The sequence below is a fragment of the Corapipo altera genome, unplaced genomic scaffold (genome assembly GCF_003945725.1).
Source record: "Corapipo altera isolate COAL_440 unplaced genomic scaffold, ASM394572v1 61281, whole genome shotgun sequence".
In the NCBI taxonomy this organism is placed as follows: Eukaryota; Metazoa; Chordata; class Aves; order Passeriformes; family Pipridae; genus Corapipo; species Corapipo altera.
In genome coordinates this window covers 4276490-4302278 of record NW_020884921.1, presented here as the reverse complement: position 1 = coordinate 4302278, position 25789 = coordinate 4276490, and the positions used below count along the sequence as shown (strand labels likewise).

General features: G+C 35.8%; 1 protein-coding gene across 1 annotated transcript in view; it reads right to left on the bottom strand.

Annotated features, from left to right (window-relative positions):
• Positions 1 to 25789, bottom strand: part of RASA1 (RAS p21 protein activator 1) — a 51187-nt gene that overhangs the window by 2168 nt on the left and 23230 nt on the right. Inside the window, exons 7-23 of the mRNA XM_027656936.1 lie at positions 24348 to 24400; positions 23508 to 23658; positions 18925 to 19003; positions 16422 to 16542; positions 15103 to 15259; positions 13633 to 13720; positions 11240 to 11317; positions 10031 to 10188; positions 9658 to 9734; positions 7432 to 7604; positions 7078 to 7237; positions 6758 to 6900; positions 6050 to 6165; positions 5059 to 5145; positions 2760 to 2827; positions 1563 to 1651; positions 672 to 749 (exon numbers count right to left, since the gene is read on the bottom strand). Coding sequence (XP_027512737.1) covers positions 672 to 749; positions 1563 to 1651; positions 2760 to 2827; positions 5059 to 5145; positions 6050 to 6165; positions 6758 to 6900; positions 7078 to 7237; positions 7432 to 7604; positions 9658 to 9734; positions 10031 to 10188; positions 11240 to 11317; positions 13633 to 13720; positions 15103 to 15259; positions 16422 to 16542; positions 18925 to 19003; positions 23508 to 23658; positions 24348 to 24400 — 1876 coding nt within the window. The remainder of the gene's footprint in view (positions 1 to 671; positions 750 to 1562; positions 1652 to 2759; positions 2828 to 5058; positions 5146 to 6049; positions 6166 to 6757; positions 6901 to 7077; positions 7238 to 7431; positions 7605 to 9657; positions 9735 to 10030; positions 10189 to 11239; positions 11318 to 13632; positions 13721 to 15102; positions 15260 to 16421; positions 16543 to 18924; positions 19004 to 23507; positions 23659 to 24347; positions 24401 to 25789) is intronic.

Below are 25789 nucleotides of genomic sequence, written 5' to 3'. Positions count from 1 at the left end.
GAGGGGAAGCCGTATGAGGAGCGGCTGAGGTCACTTGGTCTGTTCAGCCTGGAGAAGAGGAGACTGAGGGGAGACCTGACTGCAGTTACAACTTCCTCGTGAGTGGAATAGGAGGGGCAGGCACTGATCTCTTCTCTGTCGTGACCAGTGACAGGACCTGAGGGAATGGTCTGAAGTTGTGTCAGGAGGATTAGGCTGGATAGTAGAAGAGGTTCTTCACCCAGAGTGGTGAACTACAATATCCAGAATGCATGCAGTGACACTTCTGGCAATGCTAACCAAGATTCAACCTAGTAATTTTTAAACCAAAAAATTAATTTCCATCTCTGGTCAAAAACATGTGACAAATTAGACATAAAAATTTTTGGTCTAAAACATGTTTTTAAAGGTTTGTATTGCTGGCCAAAATTTCTAGTCTCATGGCTATAAAATCTATTTTGAGCTTCTCACATTTACAGAGGCACTAAATTAATAAAGTCTAGGAAGATATTTGATGGTTTTAATTCCTATAACAGACAAGTAATCTGTAGTCTCTAAACGTGCATAAAAAATGTATTCAGTTATAAGCATTCAAAATTGATGCACTTTTGAGCTAGTTAATAAGAAGTGTAAAGAATTTTAATTTATAATGCTGCTATGTAACTTCAATAAATATTTTTTTAACCACTTACCCCAAGTTCATCCAAGAACATGATCATGCGATGTTTGTTGCTCTTGATGAATGGATTTACCCCTTCCATATATGGCTCCTGGTAATTTTAAAGAGCATTCATTAACAAAGTAATGCCAAGATAATTGTCACATCTGAAGGGAACACAGTGCAGTCAGGCAAATGACACTGCAAAACAAGTATGTAAACTGGAATAATGTTATCTTTTTTCAAGAGAATTTCTAATGTCTGGTGTGCAACCAGACAAAAGAATACAGAATTCAGTATTTTCTTGTATCCAGAAGATTGAGAATCTCCGATTCAGAATTTTTCTTACACATGGATACCAATATGAATTTCCATTAAGATGAGTGTCTCTCAATACCTGGTTGCAATGAACAGATGCTCTACTTTCAGAGGCATGATCAGGAATAAGTGTCCCCCTTCTTTTTTTTTCATTAACTCTTACATTCCAAGTTCTGTGTGTCAGAGAAATAACTATAATGCCAGCCTGAATTCATGTTAATTATGCATGCATCAAAAAATTTCTTTTTAGCAATGTTTCAGCCTGGGAACTGAGACAGACCAGTTAATGCCAGCATTCTCTTAGTCTTATAATTGAAACTTTATTGAAAGCTTGGGCTTTTTAGTGCAATATATACACTTGACTTACAGCATTAATTATGTCTAGCAGTATGACAATGAATACAGATAGAGTTTGAGGTGCTCTTCCACAGAAAATACCTAACTAAGGAGTGATAAATCTGAGGTCAGAGTGTGGGGTAGAAGAAAAAGTCAGAGGTTCAGCATGAGAAAATAGCAACAGATTTTTGCATGCATTACACAAGTACATGTAAAAAATTTACTGGAAACATAGTTCCACATTGTCCTCTTTGTGTAAAATTATACTCACCTTAGCTCCAAATTCAACGAGATTTGCTAAATTCTGCACAGACTTGGCGACCAGCGTCAGCGTTCTTGCAGCAGTGGGGGAAGGAGAATCTGGCAGGATTGCAAAATAGAGAGTTACTGGCCATTCATTTAAAATTAATAGCAGTCACATATAAAAAGAGTTCTTTTCCCATTCATATTTTTAATGATGTATCTTTAACATTATATAAATATAAAGTAATTTTAATAGTATAACATCATGTGAAAGATGTCACTTGATGAAATAAAACAAGTTACTTTAATGATGTCCAAAAAAAACTTGTTAATCTGACTTTTTACACCTGCAGTCACAGTGCAACCCAAATTAGGAGGTACCTAACTTGCAAACTACTCAAAGATAATAAAATGCTAAAAAAAGGATCCAGGACGTGTTTCTCAAATGCTTTCTCCAAAGCATGTACAGAAATTATTACTGTGTGAGAGAAAGAAAGAAACTCTGTTCAACACAGTTCTTATAATTTAATACAGCTTAAAGACTGATGATAGAAAACATGCTGCATTGTCTTAAAAACTGTCTATGAATAAAGAAAACAAGCTTTTCTGAACCAGATTTTTTATTTCCTCCTATTTTTCACCCTTTCTGAATGCTGCCCCTCTCTCTCATCTTTAAGATTCTGTATTTGAGATTTTACTATATTTAATGAGTCAAAAGACCTCTCCAATGGCTGGAAGCCATGTAGGCAGGACATTCAAACAAGTTGTTCAAGAATGATTTTCTAGGTCCACAAATGTATTCCAAGCTCTGCAGGAACATAGGAGCTTTATAAATCTTGCTCATTTCAGAGACACCATTGAATTCAGCCATTAACTTTGGCACTGCACTGTATTGAAAGTGACATCTGAAGACCCCAAAATTCCATTTTTTACATTGCTAAATACATTAAGCAATGCTAGACTTTAATTCAAAATGTTATTATTAAATATCAACAATGCATGTTTCTCTGGACTTCAAAATTACATTGGAGATAACTACAATCAAACCTTTAGGGAGAAAAGCATACACTGGCTGTCTTAAGGAGAAGTGAGCCAAGTGACATGGATAACATGACTTTGAACACAGTATTTGAAGAAACTTCATATTTTGCTGCATTAGACATTACAAGTGATTTCATGCCTCCTGCTGTATAAAGTATAGATTCAATCTGAAGCATTTAGTCACCTGAGATGATATTAAACATCCTTGGGTTCAGGATAGCAGGACAAATCAATCGAAGAAAAACAAAGCCACTGAAATGGAAAGAAAATTGCATTTTGTTCCATAGCATTAGAGAATTAATGTAAAATTGGGTAGTCTTCAAGGATTCAAGTTAACATGGAATCTTGCTGAGACAAACACCAAGCAACCAGAATGTGCTCTGTGAAAATATTAACAAATTAAGATCATCATGCTATGGTTCTATGAACTACAAAGCTGAAAGAATAGGCACTCAGATTTCAAGTGAACTGTTGAAATCATGTGGGAAGAACTTAATTGTGAAGTGATAATGAAGCCAATCCCAAAACATGCTGGCTTCAAAAAGGAGGAGTCCCTAGTCTCTGACCTACCAAAAGTTCTCCATTATCTGCTACTGGGTGTCATCCATTCCACAGCCACTGACTCCCCCAAGCTATCATAAGGAGGAGTGCAGGAGCAGGTGGGCAAAGGGAACGTCTCTTTTGGCACAACACAGCCTTAGGTCAGCTTAGGCTGGTCCATATCCTGATGGCAATACACTCCAGTAGAAAAATAATAAGGGATATGCTACTTTCCTCCATGAAATAATTGCTGCTATCTAGAAAGCTGGAAAAAAAAAAGTGCTCTGTTTTAACTGCAGAACTAGTTCCATTTGTTTTGCTGAAGCCAGAATAGCCTTCAGCAGCATGAGAAAAACCTAACTTCTGCTAATAAAAAAGTGAAAACCATGCACTCAACCTCAACTCCAGCTAACTGCTGTACAATGAAGGGACATACAAGCCAACTGAGTAAATCTATAATATCCGTAACTTTGTCTTTGGGCACCACCAGCAGGCTGGTTTTCACTACAGCAATACCAGACCCTGACCAGTTCCTGACAAAGGAGGAAGGGACCTTACACTACCTTGCCTATTGATAAGTACGCAGTGATGGAAATGTCCTCATTACTTGAAAATGACAAACACGGTAGTGAGGCTAATGTATCTTCCATATGTCCAAGACACCTAGTATATTCTGTTATAGATGTTCTTTTACATCTATAAAAAACACAAACTAAGGGCTGGTAAGAAAACAGTTCCTGGCCATAGGTTAAGCTAAAGTATTTTCTGTGGTATGAATTTAAAGCTATGAAGAAGTAATTAATTTTGAAGCCATGGCATATACATCAATCCCTCTTTTAAAGTGCCCGAAGTTGAGGGCCAACGAGGTACAAATCTAGGAGGGACTCTGCTGATAGGCAATATCTGACACTTCTTACCTTGGTCAACCTGCCTAAATGAAGAATGAGCAAATATCTACATGGGGGTTTTATGACCAGAGAGAAATGGCAGCACCTTCTGACTGATACAGTAGGGAAGATACCAAGACATCAAAAAACTGTCCAGCTACCTCTGAATATGTAATCATTTTTAAACAAAAAGTAGTGCAATAAAAGATAACAGGATCACTGAAGGCTGTGAAACTTTGTACTCTAGAGAGAAATCACTAGTATCCACTTGTGAAAACAGAACACCACAAAAGCAAGCAATCCAGTATTTTTAGCATCCAGAGGAGGCCTTCGGGCAAACCCTGTGTATCCACTAAGGAAAGACACATGGTCCTCTTTGTTGCTGGGGATGAACAGAAAGAGATATGGAATTCACTGCTGACCTTTACAGCCTTCCAGCAGAGGTTAGACCCTCAAAATATGAAGGGTTCTCACAGTAAGAGCAGTCTCCATTTGAAGGCAATGCCCCTTAGCAGTATGGAACACAAAATGATAAATACAAGCCAAAGACAAATCCTCTGAAAGATCCCTCCACGGGAGATAAACCTCTGCCAATAATTTAACTGCCTGACACCAGCAAAGATTTTTGTTTGATCTGCCCTGGCAATGAACAGAGAAGAACTTGTGTGTTGCATTGGTTTAATAACGTAGATTGGAGTTTTGATGCTGGTGTGAGTTCAGAAGAGCCAGGTTCAGTAACCTCCTGAAACATTTTTAGAGGAGTTCTGGAATGTTTCAACATGACTGGACAGGACCACCACAAATTCAAAGTTAAAACCATTAAGTCCAGCTATACTGACCTCTACACTACATCGTTTTATTCTGGCAAGCCTCTAAGAACATGACTAAGAACCTAGCAAGCTCATAATCCTTAACTGGGACATTGTGCCTCAGTATCTTAAATATCTCAAATGTGCAGGCATGTATAGTTTTGTCACTGAAAGAAACGCAGATAAGCACACTGCAGTATGTCTTTAACACTGCTTATTTTCAGAATAAAGTTGACAAGTAACTTACCTAACAACTCTGGTTCTCATGGTGGTATTAGCTGGCCACTTGTTTTGAACAGACTTCTGTAGGCACCCATAAATATACCTCAATGTCCTGTAGAAGCAGTAGGTAATTATTCATCAAACTTACAGAATTAAAAATGCTGGTGAGAAAGGACCTAGAGCAACTTCCTACTTCATGCAGAACTATTACCAACTTTACACTACTAACTTAGACATAAGCTTTAAGTTACCTTTACCTAAGAGTTAATTTATAAGTTAACAAATTTATACGTTTTCTAAAGTTTATATTAGAAAGTAAATTTATAAATTACAGGCAAAACACATTGTATGTGCCATTCAATGACCATTCAGATGTGCTTTAAATGTTTTATAATTATCTGTTTCATGTTCCTGTCTTTTTAAAGAAAAGACAATTTTGATGCTTTAATTTTTTTTCTCTTAACTAAATAACCATTCTTTCCATAAATGAGGGATAGTGTTTAGAAGTTAAGCAACCACTGCAATAGTCCTCTCCCATTAAAAAAAATACAACAATTTGTGGCGTATTTCAGAAAATATTGAGTGCTGCACCAAACACTTAAAAGCAGTGCACCTTTCAATGCTAACCTTGCCAGCAGCAACACAAAACTTCCATGCTACACTGACGTCTCAAAATTGAGGATTTTTTATACCTTAAAAGCTAACGACACACTGGAAGAAAAACCCTGTGTAATGTTTCACTTTTTGTGAAAATATGAGATTGATTATTTTCATTATTCTTGTTTTTCCCTGACATCTTGTGTCTAGTAGCTTTTCCTTAAAAGATAAGCAAATGTGCAAGAGGCTTTTGTAAAAAGCACTGCTGGAAGTGTTATTTTTTCCCCTTCATCTATATTCCTATGTATCCATACAGCAATCCTAATATAAATCAGTAAGAACATCATTTTAATGTGCAATGTAATTCACAGAAACAGGAATTTTCAAGTATAAATCTGAACAGAAAAGTGCACACTTACGGGGGCAATATCTCTGCAGCCATGAAAATTTTCTCCACCAGTTCTGAAAGTATACTGAGTAGATGTGCCAAATTAGTGTTTACATCTTCATTTTTTTCTAACTTTGAGGGATTTAACTAAAACAAAGAGAAAAATATTAGGTTTCTTCTCCTCAAGAACTACATAAATAGTTTCATAATATTATGCACTGAATACTACTTCAAAGTAAATTAAGTATTTGCTGCTGTACAACATCTCTTATAGAACTCACTAGCCTGTTTCAATGACTGGTCAGGAAATGTGAAGAAGCAAAAGTTTTAAGTTCTAATACACATATCTGACTTTTAACAGCTCAGATATTCAGCACTATCCATCTGTGTGACCTTTTTGTCTCTCTTAATCCAAATTTCTGATGACTACCATCCTTTCCACAATGAAGCTGAAGTGAAACACAGAAGTTAGGAGAGCCATTTTCAAAAGGGTTTCAGGATAAATAACCATTATTTAATATCAGGAACTTTTCAATTAAAAGTTCTACTATGAATATTGTTTGAAGCCATAATCCAGGGAAAAAAATGTCTTAATGAATTCAGTTCCTACATTTCTAACGTAAACACACTTTAGTTCTGAGAGATAAATAACTGTTTCTAAAACTAATATTTAATGTTAGCAACCAGTAGATAATTGTGTCAACAAACCAAGATGTTTAGAAACAGTTTAAGGTATCACCTCACAGGACTGCTTGCTCTCCATTATCTTTAATATGGAGTCTTTCAGTGCGTGATGAACAAAACTCGTTGCTGTGGCTTTCATATACTGCTCCATAAGTGTGCTTGCTAAAGTGGTGGCACGGAACAAGGTAGTAGCTTCATCTGAAAAAAGAGACAGGAAAGAGAAAAGTTAAGAAAAGGAGGTAACGAAATGAGAGGAAAAACGTATTAGCTATTCAACATAAATTGTAACTAAGGAGAAAAAAGGAAGATACTGGAGCCCTTCCTTCCCCACCTGCCCAGAATTCCAGTAAACTTTAGTGTGATTTAGTGCAATACCTTCCATGCTTATCTCCCTGTCATTTAGTGTTCGTAACAACAGGGACTCAAGCTTTTCGTGAAGAAAAATCTTCAATAAAATGCCGGCCAACAGTGTTCTGTCCTGTCCACAAACATGTGATAAGGCATAGACTACATGAAGTTCTTTCTGGAGTATAAGCTGAAAGAAAAAAAAAAAAATATTCAGAAGCTTCTCCTAACATATAACAGCTTTGGAAAAAAATTATATCATATATATATATATGTGTTACTGTAAATATTATTTAATTATGTCAACCAGTGTTACTGAGATCCATCTCTACCAACAAACTGAGTTTTGACAGATAAACCAAGGAAAGTTAAACAAATTCATACCTCTTTAAATTCACTGTATTCCTCTTCTGGCATGATCTTCTCCATGGAATATCGTGCTCGAACACGCAAAGATCCTGGCTCAATACCCTTTAATGGTACATGGGAACTGAGTTGAAACCACTCATCTGTTGCATGTCCTTTTTGTAATCGGCTTAATTGGCAACGCATAAACACTTAAGAAAAAAAAGCATCGTTCAAGTATGTTATTTCCACCAAAACAGTGTTACTGTTGAATAAAAAGCCCATTTTATTTTCAGCAAGTCATCTTATTTCAGTAAAAAAATACTAGTAAGAGTAAACAAGTTTGCCATCAATATATTAATAGATTCACTTCAGTGGCTTAACAGAGTCCTGTAAATTGAAGAAATAAGGCATTCTGTAGAGAATGTATAAATTCAAAAATGTCACACGACTATTGACATGGCTTCCCTTGTAACACCCAAGTAAGTAGGTAAAAAAGTGCTACCCTGCAAATCCAGGTAGCAGCCTGAAAATAAAAATAGGTGATGTCTAGAACTGACTATTGCCTTTCCAGCCTCTGGCTGACACCACCATCAGGTCTGCTCCTCCATCACTTTATTACTTCTTACTGTTTATTATTACAGTGTTGTATGGCCTTCCCAAACATTTACATATCTATTTCCTATATACTAACTCCCAGGCTAAGTAACACTTTATGCATATTACATAAAAAATTGGTCTCAAGCACTTGCTGCCTGATAATGAAAGTCAGCTCCAGAATGGCCAAATCAGTAAATGGCCTCTCAGTGGTGCTGGTAACTTGAAATTGCCAAGCAAGATACACCAGCTGGGAGCATGGGCTCACCTGGAGCAGGTACATGTGTTCCTGAATGGAAGTTCTTTTTTGCACAGACTACTTTCACAGGCAACACTGTGCTTGTGAAACACCCATCATCCTCCAAGAGGAACCCACAGTTAGTTTTACTAATAGTTTAGCCTGTTAGTCTGCATCTCTCAAGTAAACATTCTCTCTTTCCATGACTCTCAATGAGATCTGCTTTTAATTTCCTCACATGAAAAGCAAACAAAAAAACCCACAAATTGAATCAGGTTCTGCAAGACCATTCAAAATGAGTTGTAAATGATCTATTTTGCTCAAAGTTTCCCTACAGATTTTACAAAAAAACCCAAACAAAACCAAAAAACCCCAACGCCAAATAAACCCCCCACCAATAAATCAGCACTGCGGCACAAGTTACAAAATATACCCAAACTGAAAACAACTCTGACAGGCTTTAGAACAGACAGCTCTGAACACAACAGAAAAGAAAAAAATCTTGGAATAAATTTGAAGGGGACAGAGAAGCCATCCTGCAGGCACCAAAGAGGAAGCACAGGGCTGAAGCTGCTCAAGAACAAGTATGGTAGGAAAAAACCAAAACTAAACAGAAAAAAACAAAACTAAAAACATGTTGTGTGGTAGAGACCTGAACTTAAAAAAAAAATATATTTTTTTCTATCTTCAAATTCACATTCTTCAAACCCCTTCTTTTCAAGGAAACTGAAAGATTTTACCACCTTGCTCTTAATTTGGTGGAACAGAAACAAAACCACAGTTAAAGAAGTAGCTGTTTGGGTAACATGAGGAAAAGAAATTATTGGAAACTTGTGTAAAAGGCAGAAGAAAGTATGGATCCTGTCCTAATCAAGGTAATACTAAGGTAACTTCAGGTTTAAGCCTGAGTGGTAACAAGGGAAGCAGACAGATGAGGTAAAAAAGAAAGAACAACAAGGAAATTTTCTTCAGAAACAACCAAGATTATTTTTTTAATAAAGAATCATATTTTTCCCTTTCTCACTGGAAGCAACCAAAAACCTGAAAAGGAATTCCATGTAGTCAGACTTAAAACTCCATGGAACTCCATTTTATGGAGTAGATTAGTACTGAAAGTTTCTCTTTCCTCTTGCTTTTTGGTAAGCACAGTCATTGTCTGACAATGGTTACTCTAGAGCAGAGCTAGGAAAGGTGCCACGTATACAGGACTGGATTACTGTGCATTTTATCACTAAACACCATGCAGATTGTCATTATAAAACCATTAATGGAAAACTTCTTCAGACATCCAAAATATACAAAGACAGAGGTATGGTGAGCATAAAAACCAGCCTAAATTTCTTGTGACAGTGCTTGACAAAAGTAAAGAAAACCCACACAGAGTATCCATTGCTGAAACATATAAGCATCTTTTCAGAAAAAATACTTACATATATCTGGATCTTTGCTTTTCTTTGTTTTGTTACTAAGACTTATCTCAAATCTATTAATATCAGATGAAAGATCACTAGGAGAAAAGACAGAGAACCTCAATTAGTACTATACTTGGCTGGCATTTACACTTTTCCTAATTTCATTTCAATCCTCAATTATCCCTATCAGCCAAAGACACTTATATTAACAAAGGTAGTTAGATGCCTATAAAAAATTCTGCCCATGCAGAATTTGGCTGAAAGGTTGGTGCTGTATAAAGACATAGACAGTATTTTTAAAAATACAGTAAAATAATATCGAGTGTTAAGAATCTTAAATGCAATGCAAATTACAAGTGAAATTCAATAATTCAAGATGATTAAGACTTACTCAAAGACAAATTCTTCTGACCACACAGGGTTCTGCCCTTCCCTGATGTGTGTTTTTGCTACCTGGACACTGTTCAGGTAGATGTTACAATATGGATTTGTAAAATGCTTTACTGGGAGCGTATGAGCTTCTTCTACATGCAAAATGAGACTGCTGACCTGAAAAAAAAAATAAACAGAATTTATTTTTTGTTGCTAAAGTACAAAAACAAAGCATATTAATGAATTTTTTATCCTCTGTGCAGAGGTAATGTTAATATGTGAATACTGAACATTTTTAAGAGGCACCAGTGACAAAATTAGAGTAACTAAAGTTCTGAAAACAAATATCATATTTTTAAGGCGTCATGTGTTCTTTTAAAATTATCTTTGGGGCATTAGGATTTTCAAATAACTTTTCTAGGCACAGAAGATTTTACTGAAATCAAGGACTGGCACCTTGAGTAAGAGCCATGGACAATTCCAAACACAATGGTTATTATTTGGTGCTTTCCTAACAGATTATGTAAAATTCTCTTGTGCAACCCATTACATTGTACTCCTTTATGTAGATGAGTTTTGAATTAAAAAACTGTCCTTTTGCTTTGCTTTTGCAGTCTGAAGATTCCAATTTCACCTGCCACTTCATCTGTTAATTCACCTAGTTTAGTTTATTTATTAGAAGTATCCAAACATTTTTAATGTTCACAACTAAATGTTGTATTTTATTCCTTTTTATTTATTTTCTTTATTCCACATTTTATTCTTTTCTCTACTACCTATAAAAAACAACTACATTCAATGTTCCTAAGATTTAAAAATATGAGGAATTCTTGAAGTATTTCCCCATTATTCTGCAATCATTACAGACTTAAATGTATAAGACTGACTGTCCTCTGTCTCTGAGGAAATTCCAGCACTTTCAAAGGCTGAGAGAAATTAAGGCTCAAGAATGTTCAGGCATGTACATGTTATTGAAAATTAAATCATTATTTAAAGGAGTACTTTATTTACATGTCATATACATTTTTATAAAATTTGTTCACATGCCATATAGATTTTCGAAGTTTCCCATATGAGGCACATTTTTGAAGTTGCTGACATCTTTTCACTTTTATTCAGGATTTACTTCTACTGAAAGGAAAAGTCTGAGATTTATCCATATCATTTTGCAACGAAGAGGCAAAACACTCCTCCACATACACCACCAACCCCACAACATCAGCTTCACCTGACGCAGGCGCTTATTTGATGTTCCTGGACTGGTTTTTCTTAAACTGCAAAACATCTGCAGAGCTTTCATCCAGTCCTAAAATAGAAGGACACAGAATCATGAAATGGAACCAAGTCAGACACAGCTTCTTGCAGTGGAACAGACATATTTAAAAAGAGTATCTGAAATTTCACTTTAGCTTAGCAAAACCTAGGCTTCCTGTAATTCCAAAGTACACATTTGAATATTAAAGCAAATTTCTTATCTTTACTGAGCAAAACCTCCTAAAGGATTTGCAAATCTGAACCACTTTCTCTTTTATAACTATCAAGCATTACTAATGGACATACAGTGTGACCTTTACCAATCTTCCAATCTAGTGATACTACATGAAATTACAAATTGTATAAAAAATTAAACAAAACTTTTTTGCTTCTGAGCAAATTACATTTAACAAGTCAAACTGGTCTGATTATTCTCTCCAGTACTCCTGTATGGCAGTCATAACACTATGTATACTTCAAACAAAAACTAATACATTAACAGAGAAACACAGAGCATATATCCAACATTCCCCAGTTTGCTCACAAATGCATACAGCAGAGTGGATGGACAGATGGATTCCATTCTGGTCATAGAAATAAACAGTTTGTCTAACACCAAACTGCCTGCAGAACCTTTGTCTATATATTTATTTTTTTAAAACAAATAAGCTACTAAGAGGCACTGTCAACTTGCCAGGCCACCTCTGAAAAAGTCACCCCAGTGTGAAAAAGCTAACAGGGAAACTTTAGAAGGGGCCTTTGGAAGGTGGAAGATATGTTATAGCTTCATTCTCTAGTTTTTGTTCCCCAACCATTAAATTTTGTATATTTCTTGTGAAGCATAAAATTCAGGTTTTGAGCAATAGCCTTAATTCTTAAGTCTGTATCTCAAAGATCCGCCCAATTTAACAATGTCATTAAAACCCCCACAACCCTGCTTCAATCTTACCCCTCACAATACCCTTCACATTTTAAAATTACAGCAATATGTACTGCAGCTATTCTCAGCTAGACTACTTTGTGAGTCAAGCTTCTGCTTTCAAATCCTTCCACGGAAGGAAAAGCTTTCAGCTACACACCAAGAAGTTTCTATTCTTCTATGAAATGTTACACAGTAAAGAAAGCTGAGCTTTCTTGAAAGAAATATCTGTAAACTTTTCTGGGCCAAAGCCATGTTATAAAGAAACCTGAAACAATTGCATTTTGTATAAATACAGTGAAACAGCCTGTTAAGAAGATCAAAACCAAAAGAGGATTATACTAAATGTCCAGGAAACAAGACAGGATATTCTGTCTTCAACACATTCTTAATTCTTCTACTTTTTAGAACACAAAAGATTTTACAGATGTGACAAAATTAATGTGCAGTAAGGGGCATGGACATTAATTTATATATTCTCAATTACTATACAAAACACTGCATCTCAAAGACAGTACAGTGAAAGCTGTGTGACAAATGTGACTACACAATTCCGATGGCATCTCATCTAATTCCACAAATTTGCATTCATTTAACAGGAAAATTTATGCTTTATATACAGCACAAGAAAAATACTGTATTTATATAGGCTTCATGCTCTGGTGAATAGCAGTCTATTATAAGTGCTCTAAACAGTTTTAATTCCATTCAAATCAAATGCAAAGCTTAAACTTCTGATGCAACAGGTATACTTCAGATCTGAGGGCTTTCAGAGCTTAAAACTTAATAAATAAGAACATTGTGTCATTTTAGATATCCTCTCCTGCTGGAAAATGAGTTTCAGAGAAGTAGGCTCCTATCTCACAATTCTTAATCGGTGAACATAACTGTTAAGAGAGCAAGTAACAAAAGGATACCATATAAAACCAGAAAACTTTGTTTTATGCACCATCAGGGCCCAAGATTATGAACAACTACCAATTTATAAACAGGATGAACAACTGCAAAAGACAGCTGTTCAATATACTTTGATCACTGAGCACACATGCATGCATTAGCATTTCATTTCACTTTATTTATTTCAGTCTAAAGTAAAAGTCTTACTTACTATGCTGGAAAAGTCCTAGAGAGTAAATTTTTCTTCTGAATTGAACTATGTCAAGAAATGTATATGTTCTTCAAAAACACAGAATGGAAAATAATAGAAGTTCAGTCCACAGGACCTGACTAGAATTTGTCCAGCCCAAAACCCTAAAAGAGCACGTAATATAGATGCTGGATTCTCAGCACCAACCTCTTCCCTGACAAGTCTGCTACTACTCCATGTTAGCACCTCCTAATATAACCACTAAGTACTTGTGATAAGCTTCCTGTTTCAGAAGGGCAACATCATTAAACAACACAAGACAAAAAGTTACTTTTTTACACTTAGCAACAAAAGCTCTCACCTGTGCTTGTTCTGGAGTTTCGCCTGCAAAGTAAAAGATGTAATGCTCTTCACTAAAGTGCTGAACTACTATCTGAAAACAGTTTGGCCTTAAAAATAAACAAAACAAAAACGTAAGTTTTATTAATCTTCACATATTAATGGACATCTTCCCTTGATCTGTGCCAAAATAAAGTTTACACCGAATTAACAGATTTCTGCTGTTTGTCTGTAAGGAACACTGCATATTCCATCAATTTTTGTTGGTCTACATGTCATCATCACAACACGAAAAGAGAAAGAACTCCAATGAAAAGATTCCTCAGGCCCTTCAAAACTCCTTCAGAGTATTGATAAATTTTTAGAATGTTCTGTACTGAACAGGCATGTATGCTGACTTTGTCAGGGGAAAAAAACCCAGTCATCTGAAAAAACTTATCAACAAGGACTATTCCTAGAGAGTTTAAAAGCAGCAGAGGTTCAGCATTAGTTCACAAGCAGTTAATCATACATTAAGGATTTTTTCTTTCAGGAAACAATATTAACTTAGAAAATCCCCTATCTGAATGTGTCCCATAGCTCTCATGACGAATGCAGTATGTACTGGACCACACACCAAACATTAGTGTATGTGGCACAAAACTATACAACCTTAAATGTCACAGAAATACTGACTTCACTGTACTGCTGAGGAAACAGCAAAGGCAGTTTTTTATCAGTTACCTGAAGTGCAGGAGGAACTTTGTCTCAGCTGCAGTTCGTCACTAACAGCTTCCTAAGTTGCTGCTATCACAGGTCTCCTACACACCTGTAGTACCACCTACTGCCCAACTACACTCTAAGCCACAAGACAGGGTTTCTTGAAAACTGTTCAAGAAACATAACCAAAATGTTCCTTTATTACAATATACACCAAAGCTTCCTGCATAACTGTCAACCTACATCAGGAACGTATCAGTAATTTTTTTAGATACTCTTTATCTACATACATGCTCCTCATTCCAGTAGTTAGATGGAGGGTTTTTTCAAAATTATTGAAAAGATTTTAAAAGAACTGAAACAGATAAAAAAACCCACCAGTCTTTGCAGTTTAGGAAATGCCACTAATTTTAAGCATGTCTTGAAGTTTTTTCACAAAAATAAACAGAAGCTGAGTAGGTATAATTTTTAATAAATACTGAGATCCTTAGGATAGCCAGAATTTCTAATTTCTATCATTTATTATATAAGTAAATGCACTTATTTCTTCTATAAAATACTATCATACAGGTCAGTGGAGTTGTTTTGTAACTACCAATGAACAAATATGTAAACTCTTTCTTTGTAATTACTAATAATATCTGAAATACTTTTGATTCTCAGCATATTTTGAACATCAAAATATTACAGGAAATAATCTTCACATCTACCAAAAGAATGTAGAACTTTTTGAACTGACAAAATTCTTTATCAATTCTTTGTTCAATACGATTAAAAAAAGCCAGTGTCCTACCTGCCAAACAAACTGTCATGTACTCCATAGACGGAACATACACTAAGGTCTATTAGTCCTTTGGGTTTTGTGGCTCGTTTTTCACTTTCAAAATAAATAAGCTGAGCATCATTCCCCTCTAATATAAAGTACAAGTTTTTCCATCTTTTTCCTTTACCTGTACAAGAGTCAAGAAAAAAGTTATAGTACTTTTTAAAAGAACATGTGAATTTTGTAAATGAAGAAAAGAGAAGAGGGCAGTACAGTTTTTGCCGAATTCCAAACAGAAGAACAATGTACAGGTAATCACACGAGTTATAAATCAGCATACATACTCAATTTTACACAACATGTGACGAAAACCAGACCCTCTTTGCAGATGCAGGTAGAGTTGCAAAAGGTTCCTTACACATTTTCAGGATTAAGCAAGTGCCTATGACCTGCCTGAACAGTGAGTTCCTGTCACTGTTCTGACTGTATCTACACAGATTGCAAATAATAAGTGTAGATCAAATTTATTATATTTTTATTACAAAATAGACTCTTGATATGAGAAAGTTACTCCTAAACTCTGATCGATGTTTAACAGATTGCATTACAGTATCTTAAAGCAGTATGGCTGAAGAACAGAAATGGAAATATATTGTATGCAAACTTAAATCAGAATCAAGCCTCAAACACAACCATATTTAAGAATTTAGCTGGTTCCACATATACAAATACAAACACAAACACTTTATGAAAATATACTTTATTTAGTGAGTTTGAACGCTACCTTGATAAGGATGCCTAGTTTTTGTGCTATGGTCTGATTTTTTTCAGAACTGCCAACCAATATTTTCATACTGTATGTAATTTCAGGTATCATGTACTTCTATTCTCAAACTACTTCAGGAAAGATCTTTTATCCTCCTCACACACTTTCTAGAACCTTTTGTCCACTTCAATTTTGCTCTTTCTAGTACCATTACTACACTAACCTCACTAAGTATGCATGTTCAACTAGGAGGTGCTGATCTCCACCCTCTGGTGACCAGCAATAGGGCACAAGGAAACAGAATGAAGCTGCAGCACGGGAAGTTCAGGCTGGAAAAAGTTCTTCACTGAGAAGGCAGCTCATCCTTGGAACAGGTTCCTCAAGGAAATCCTTGCAGAGACATGCCTGTCAGGGTTCAAGGAGCATCTGGACAATGCTCTTAGTCATGTGGTTTTGCTTTCAGTAGACCCATGAGGAGCATGATCCTTATGGGTCCTTTCCCATTTAAAATACTCTATGATTTTGTGATCCTTATCTGATTTTTTTTAAGAATAAAAAAGTAACAGAAGCAAACATAACTCACTTTTTTTCAGAAGATAACCTTTTTTGACAATATTTTTGTAAAATGCATCCTTTGTTTTCCGACGAATTGTATTGTAGATTTCTCTTCCTTCCACTGTATCATTAAGCACTTGTTCTTGGTGCTGGAAAACACGTAAGAAAAACATACTTTAAGCTTGGAAACTACCATTAAAAAAATGTATACTATGAAGTTGCAACCAGGATCATCTTACTGAATGCTACCAACTCAGTACTATTGTTCTCTCATGTATTTTAGCAAAGCAATAAAATATTTCATACAAAACACTTGTTAGAAATGTAATATAACTATTTCCATATTTCCAGAATGGACAGAAAAAAGCAGGATCTTTCCCTCTGATTTCTGTTAAATTTATTTATGCAAGTCTTTAAAGATATATCTAGCTTCTAGCTAGATGTCTAGTCATGGACCCAAGTAATCATGGATAAACTCTGAAGCAACAAAAATGGTGCAGAACCAACTCACTTAAAGTGGCACAGTCCTTCATTAAACTCATTAGAACTCACATGTCTTAACTGAGCAGAACTCAAGACAAGAGAAGAAAACAGAAACAGGAAACAGAAAAAGGATAAATTCACACAGAAAATGGCAGGATCTGGAAATGCAAGTAATAAACAAGAATAGCCAAAACCAAAGCTTAGTCTGACCTTACCAAGTAAGGTGATCAGCAAAAGTTCTTTATCCATAAGAAAACATGAAAAGCCAGACTGTCAAGCAGTGAGAACAGAACTGAGATGAAAAGAGACATATGAACTGATTCTTAATATACATATACTCTACTTTTCTCCCTGCCAGTATATATACACAATAACTATGTTTAGAAGGAAACAACAAAAGCAACATGAAAAATAATCTAGTAATACTAACAGGAATTACAGGACCTACAATGGAAGCAACATCCAAATGTTATGAGCTCGAGATAATGTCCATAACATAACTACACAAGGAGCAGTGCACAAAACAACAAATCTAGCAACACATATTTTTAAGTAAATTTCATATTAGACACGGGAAGTGAATCAGACTGACCCTAAAAGAAAGCAAAACTTGAGAATTTTTTTCCCCTCAAAATGGAGCGTAGTGGTATGTGAAAGGGAGGTAAGACAAAGCAGAACATTAACTGCACCACTGACAACTAAATTTTGAAACAAGTGTATCTGGCTAGTTTAAAAGGATCTGAAGTACTCTCACATGGAGAATTAGTCAGTGCAAAGTTTATTAATACAAGAACTGTAAGTGCATTTGCAAAAAGCTAAAATGAAGAGTTACTGCTGTGATTCAAGAGGAATGATAGAGCATGAGGAAAGTTACTAGTAAAGTTTTTCAAGGAGCAGTATTGGAATTCATATTTGCTTTCTGTTCCAACCACATTAATAAGCATGAGTTAACAGCAGCAAACAATAGGGAAGCACTGAGGACACAACACAGTTTGCTTGTGGGAGGTGGGGAGCGATGGCCTTTGCATCACCCCACCACCCCTTCCTTTGCTTATAAACTGTATTTATCTCAACCCAGGAGTTCTTCTCCTTTTGCCCCTGTCCCACAGGAATAGGGAGTGAGCAAACTAAGGTGCGGGTCCTTGGTTGCTCACCAGGGTCAACCCACCAGAGAAAACTACAAGTATTCTAGGATATTTGTTGAGTACTTTCCTCAACAAGAAAGGGAATTACCCATGACATGGTACTCAAAACTATTCTGGTCCACTGTGTTCAAGAAAGGCAAGTTCACACCAAAACTGGTGGCAGCAGGGCAGCTACAAGAACATTACAGAAAGTGACAGGATCAGTTTTGGTGTGCTTAGCTTGGTGAACAGAAGAAATGTTCTCGTATTAATATGAAAGAGCTCCCAAAGGGATATGAACTGACTGTAACTCTATTTAGGGAGGACAGAAGGCAAATTTCTAACCATTGAAATAGGAAAGCTTGGGAACAAAGGAGGAATAAAATATGCATGTAAATGTTACGACTAAATATAAGCTCGTGAAAACCTACATGACGTGGTGTGCTTAATACTAGTGGTCTCTCAGAATCAACATCTGCTATGGGGCAAGGGTGCTCCAGAACAAATGTTGCAATCCCAGCCCTGAAATCATCCCTGAAGCTTTTCTGTGGGTACAGGTTTCCTCTGACAGGAGAAAAAACCCAGACACAGAAGAAAGGAGGGCAGACTGGTTCCCTTAGTCCCTAATGTGGGACTAAGTCACAGCACGGTTGAGCCACGGACCAGAGCAAGGGTCACAGAGCAGAGGCTGAACACCTAACAGGACAGAGTGAGCTTACCATATTTTCTGTTGACTACAAGCCAACCTTTGGTATGCGAATGCATTTGAGGATAAAATAAAAAGAAACAGACCAGCTGAAAACATTAAAACTGGAGATGAAGCTGTTTAACTACCTGTATCTCTGCTGTAATGCAGTTCATAAACTGATTTGATAATGATTCAGTATGTAACTTCAACATAAACACTCAGAGATGAAATCTCACCTGCATTGGAACAGGATCTTTTAGGTAATATCCTTCAACAATCTGTTCTTTTCTATAGTGCTCAATGATGTCAGCAATACTGTTTCAATAAGAAAAAGAAGATTGAAATGTTAAACTCATTAATTTTTCCTCTGTTTGACAGTCTGCTTTTCCATACAACCATACAAAACTTTCTCACAGAGTTTTAATAAAATCAAGTGTTAATCATCATAATCTTCCTTGTAGCAATGAGAATTTGCTAATATACTGAAGTCAAGAAAGTTCACAAAACCGTATTCAGCACATATTAATTCTAAACTCTGCAAAATATTTTAATGAGTTGCTTAAAATGCCAAATGAGGCCACTGCACTTTCCACGTTTAAGTAGCACACGTGCATTACCCACTTTCCAACTAAGTTGAAAATTGCTATTTCATTGGCAATAATTTTCCAGGTCCTAGAGTAACTAGGGAAGGAGAACAGGAGATACTCGAAGTGCAATCTCCTAGGCTGTGTGTGCAAAGATAACAAACAAGGCATGTGTTCAACACAGGAACAACAGCTGATACTGTAAAAGTAACCTCAAAAACTTCTAAATAAAGCTATATCAAGGCATTTTAGTTCACTTTTCTTTCTGAAGCTATGAACTAGTGCAAGCTTGATATAACAATCTTCCCACATGTACTTTTAGTTTTCAGGTATATAGAAGGACATGAATTTCTGTTTCAGTTTCAGTGAAATCAAATAATTAATTTCAATTATATCTGAGCTGCATAAGCCATTTTCTGCATAAGAATTTAAAATGTGTAACATGACATAAAATAATGACTTCATCATTTTTTTTAACAATAGCTACTGCCAACATTTTGTAATCAATAAAACAGCATTGCATAACTTTTATCTCATTTAATCAGGACTGCCGTGACCATCAATGCATCCTCTCTGTCCTTGATTAAAAATGCCAGTGTAAGGAGCAGGTGCCTAATTTCTTCCTACTTTTTAATATGGGTTGAAGGACAAACTCAGTTGTATTTTAAAACTCCTTTTCTAGTTAAGAGTACCATATAGACTAAGACTCCATGCCTTGATAGAGGCTCTGCAGCCTCTGCTCCCACTCAGCTCAGATGGTCACCCACCTTACCACTACAACAGCTCAAATGCCTGAATGCTGAAACAAAGATACCAGGTATCTCCAGACATGTACACTACTGAATGTGAATCTGCAAGTGATCAGAGCTATCTAACGTGTGAAACAGCAAGCATAAAATCACACTGACCACAAAACTTATCTAGGGGAAAATGAATCATAGCCGCCTTCCGCATTTGACAGGAACAGAAATCCTACTTATACAAACCACGTAAAGGAAGGCATAAATAACCCTGGATTAAAAAAAAACAACCAAAAAAACCCACAAACAAACAAACAAAACAAACAAAAAACCCACAAAAAAAACCCAAACAAAAAAATCAACAAAACTGCTAGACTTGGTTTTATAAGACATAAACAGAAATGGATCTCAATACTACATAACAGTTACTTTGGTAATTTTAAAATGCTCAGCATAGGGCTTGTTACATTCCCCAGGTCTCAGCTACTTGCATGATCTGAAAAGTATCTCACCATCGTGAACAGTATGGGTTTTTTTAAGTATGATTTGAAAATTATTACAACAGCAAACATTTCAAATAACAAAGAATACAGAAAGCAGTACTAAGTGATACCAATTCTATACACTGTTAAATTACAAAGACAAAAAACATTAAACCCATATCACTCAGCTGATCACAATACAATCAATCCACCAGTTGAATCAAAATTATCTTCCAGTTATCTATTAAACTTTCAAATTGTGCTGTCTATCAAAATTCAAGGTAACTTGAAAGCTTGTTCACTCTATAAACTATTGAGTCAATGTTTTTTAAGTTTTCCTTTGACACAGAATCTCTAGAAACAAAGAATCATCTCTAATTTTATAGCTTTTTCTGAATGACACCTGTTACACAGGTTAAATTTTGGAAAAAGGCAGATAGAGGAAATGAAAGGACAGAAAATGGGCCTGGTATGCTTTTCCTAACCACATGTTCTAAAATTAGAAAAATTATTGGAACACTAATAAATGCTTGTCTTCTACAAAGCAATTTACATAAAGAATGGTGGGAGCACACACAAAAGGAGTAGGTTACTGGAAAAAATTAAGTCAGCCTACGCAGTAAAGAATATGAGATGATCACCCAAGATAAATTCTTCTGGAATACAAGCAGACATACTGTTGCTTGTATAGGTTATTGTGATTCCAGTCCCACATTCTGACATACAAAATATCCAATAAATAAAACAACTTCTTTTGGTTTGTGTTTCCTTACTATACTTACTTTTTACTTTTATATGGAAAATCTTAGTCTACCATTTATTGATACTATAACTGTAATCAGTACTCTGCAAACAAAGAGCAGGTTGTTTTCATTTTATCTTTTGTCCCAATTACAATCGCCAAACTGTAAGAGAATATGAAAAATACTATCAAGGATGATTTTGTAAAGATCTAATCAGATTTCAAAGGACATACTTTGAGAGCACTTATGAAACAGCTTAATATAAAAAAGCTTATAGTTAATGGACACTGTCAAACAGATGCAGGTAACCAAGAAGCAGCACTTCTCAGAGCCAAAATTTTCACCTTGAAGAAAAACACTACATTTTTACAGAATCCACGACGAACTCACTGCACCAAGAAATGCTTGTAGTCTCATTACCTTGCACATAAATCCATGCTTTTCATATTTCTGTTCTGGATTCAATACCTATTGTTCAATACCTATCATTTTTCAGACTCTTCTAATTAGTCAATACAACAAAACCACGTTAGTCTTCCCATGTTAAAATACTTCTTACAGTGTCCAATTATTGAACTAGTACAAGAATTTAAAATCCCACAGAGTTATTCACTTTTTCCTGCTCCTTAATTCATGCCATCTGCAGTAGATCTTACATCACAGAATTTGGGCAAGTTAGCATCTTCACTTTGGGGCCTTATCTTGCACTGCATTCTTCATCATGTTTGAATTTCCAGCAAATTTACTAACCTGCCACACATACTAAGTTGGACTGAATGTGATTACAGTAGTAATCCTCCAAAACATGCAACAAAACTGAATCAGATTCTCTTTCACAGTGAGGAAGATCTCTGGAAACTAAGTACCAAAATACTAAAAAAAAAAAATAAAAAAATAATAAAAAAAAAATGCTTAAAGCATTGTCATAACTTACTGCTACTAAACTTCACAATTTAGTTTTCTGTTCAACACCATAGAATCTCCTTCAGACAAATGTAATCCATTCCTTAAGTAAATCCAGCAGAATTGTAGTAACTTCATATAGTAACTTTCTGAAGTAACACTATTTAATGCTGCAAAACCATTTGAGACTAATAAGAGTTCCACTAACTTGCTGACAAATTTGACATCACCTAGGGTTAGGGGTCCTGGCCTATCGTCCTCCTAATAAGCCACGTAATTAGAAAATGTGCAAAAGAGCATTTACCTTCACAAAAGGCTGACACTGCAGCTCGCCTGGTTTTCAATGAGGATGTCTGGAGGCCAGACTGATTAATGAAGAAGGTATTCAAGCAGCCTAGGTGTGGCACAGGCATAGGTTCATAAGGGTCCAATTGTTTAGCCTCAAACCATCGTCCATGTGAAGTCATATGACAAAGTCCACTGAACTTCTTAGTGAGGAGACCTTGACATTTTCTCAGACACACCAGCTGCTGGATGTCTACCCACTCAGAAGCCAAGCTGGAAGTGAGAGAAATTCTCTACTGGGATGAAGAATGCCCTGGTTCTAAGTGACCAAGACTGGAAAAATGCTGATTTTTTGAGGCAGGCAATGACCTCCGTCAAAAGAGAAAGGCAAGTTTTCTCTACTGAGAAGTCTTCCACCTACAGGAACTCTAAAAACAAGACTACTAAGGATGGAGGTGTACTGATATCCCCTTTTGTGGAAGAAGCTATCTCATTATTTCTCTTTCTTTTTGTACAAATTACTATATTTTTGCACCAACGGCAGAACAAGTACATCTCAAATTTGCTCTCTGAACTGATCTGTATTTCTGTTCCAGGTATAACACACATGTTAAAATCCAATTTAATAACTTTTTCTAACAATGAAGATGTTTTTCCCCTTTCTTGTGAATACCCATTTCTATCATTTGAAAACTCTACTGATTGTCTCAGATAAAATTAACATTTCTATTATCCCTTTTCAAATAGCCAAGAACACACTGAGTAGTTTCCAAGCTACTTCCAACAGAGCATTCTCCTAATTACAGATCCACAGTCTATGGATCCACATGACCCTTACAATCTACAATTTACAGTGTGAATGAACTGGTCTGCAGAAGGACTAATACTTCAAGAGAAAAAAGGTACACTGGGGCTCTTTAAGCTTTAAGAACTTGCTCAGTTACAGGTAACTACTAAGGAAGTTAGGGAAAATAGTTTCTATAAAGAAAACCATAGTCTTAAAAGCATAGCAGTAATTATAAACAGAATCAAGTTATACAAGTATAAAATACAAACAATTCCTTTTGCCATCAAAAACTTACCTATTATAGTATCTGCCTCCCATCATAAACTGATTGTTTGATGTTGGACATATTTTAAAACGCTGAATATTTTCACTGGTCCGAAAATAAAGTGAATAATCCCCAGGGGTATTATCTGAAGGCCTCACAAGAAAACTGCACACCTGACCAACTGAAAAGATATCGTAACAGTGTTAATTTTCTTAAGTGTTCTCTACAAACCCCTATTAAATCCATTTCCACCTAAATTAGGAAGAATTGCACACTTGAAGAAATACAAAGCCTGTAAGGTAAATTCCAGCAGTGATGTCCAAGTAGGTGAACTAGGACTAAGCCACCAAAATTAATGAAAAATGGTTTAGTTGTAGCTCACATCATCTTTTCCACGTCTTTAAAAAAGCACTAAAAAGGTTTGATAATGTTTTCAAAAAATAAGAATTTCTGTTCCAATATTTAAAGTAAGCTATTAAACAATATGGTTGAAAAATACTGATGTTTTCATTTAAAGAAATATTTGCTTTCAGAAAGTGCAAAGAATGTTTATAATATATTTTCTTTTAGGTATATAAAAGCCTAGTCTCCACAGCATTTTGAAGAAGACATCAAAAAGTGAAATAATTGATTACACATTTATTTATTTAAAAATTATTTAAATAAAAAATTATTACATTAACAGTACTAATAGCCACAACAGTTTTCCTCCAGTGTAGTTTTCTACTGAAGTAACAACCACAGGGATTTGAGACTCTTAAGATACTTACATATGTTCTGACATAAAAGCAAGTTTTGCCACACTCTAATATTAAAAGGATCCCTTTTGTGCCATTTTACTATCACTATTTCAATCAGAAATACATGTACCTGTCATCAGCAAATTGTAAGCCTCTTGTTTGGAGATCTTCCCGTGGAACCATCTTAACAAAGATGAAGAGAAAAATCAGAAAGCAAGACTACCAGCTCTCTGTTTTGCTTGTGGTGACATTCAAGGCTCTAGTACCTATGAATTAATCTTTATTTAAACAGACCTAATATATATAGCTGAGACAATGAATATGCTACTTAAAGATTCTGTTCTACCAATAGCATGAAAAAAGTAACATTAACAGGTATATAAATAATTTCAATAAAAATATCCAACACTTGGAGCTGATGTCCAAATCCAACTCTGTTTAGAGATCAAAATGAATTGTCTAAAGAGTAGACAATTTGATAGGCATTATCTGAAGTCAGTATCATACAGCAGTTTACTCGAATCATGAAATCCAAAGCTCAGACAAGGAAGTTAAAACATTGCAGAGAAAACCACAAACTCAAATTTGCCAGAGCTGTGGAAATAAAACCTAGCTTTGTTAGATTAATGAATACAAACTGCTTTGATCACACACCTTGTACCTTCCCAGAGTTCTGTGTCAGAGCAGTATTCCATAAAAGTTCAGCAGCCTAGTCTTAGCCTGATACTTAGCACTATTCAGTTGCTACAACTGCTACATGCTGCAGCTTAATATTCTGTATTCAAATGAAAGCTAAAAATATGGCTTCTTTATGCATCAGAAAAGAGCCCAATTTCTTTCTTCCTATACTACCTTTAGAGGGTATGCTCAAGGCAATCACCTTTGTATTTCTCTGAAAGGCAAACAAATGTTGAAAGACAGTATAAAAGTTCCAAATATCTGCTACCAGCTACTTTGCAAAAAAGCAAATAAAAAATTCCACATTTGAAGGGTTCCATACTGCCAAATTGATTAGCAGAACTCAGTACACAACAAACATACCAGCGAAATGCCTTCTTCAGCCACCAGCCTCTTGGAGACTGAAAAGTGGGCAACAGTGAAAAAGCAGCAAGTGTAAACTGACAAATGAGGACATCAGATTAAATAACCAAGCCACTAGCAATTTTTTATTTGCAACTCATCTTCATTTTGTAGTACCTTAGAATCCTTTGGGTTGGAAGAGACCTTTAAGTTCATCAAGTCCAACCATTAACCCTGCACTGCGAAGTCCATCACTAAATCACATCTAGAAATCCCACATCTACACACATTTTAAATCCCTCCACGGAGGATGATTCCACCACTGTCCTGAGTAGTGTATTCCCAGGTTTGACAACCCTTTCAGTGAAGACATTTTCCCTGATACCCAATCTAATTTTCTCCTGGTGTAATCTGAGGCTGTTTCTTCTGTCCTATCACTTGTTAGGAGCAGAGACAGATCCCCACATGGCTACAACCTCCTTTCAGGTAGTTGTAGAGTGAGAAGTTGAGCCTCCTTTTTTCCAGGCTGAGCCCCCCCTTACTCCCTCTGCC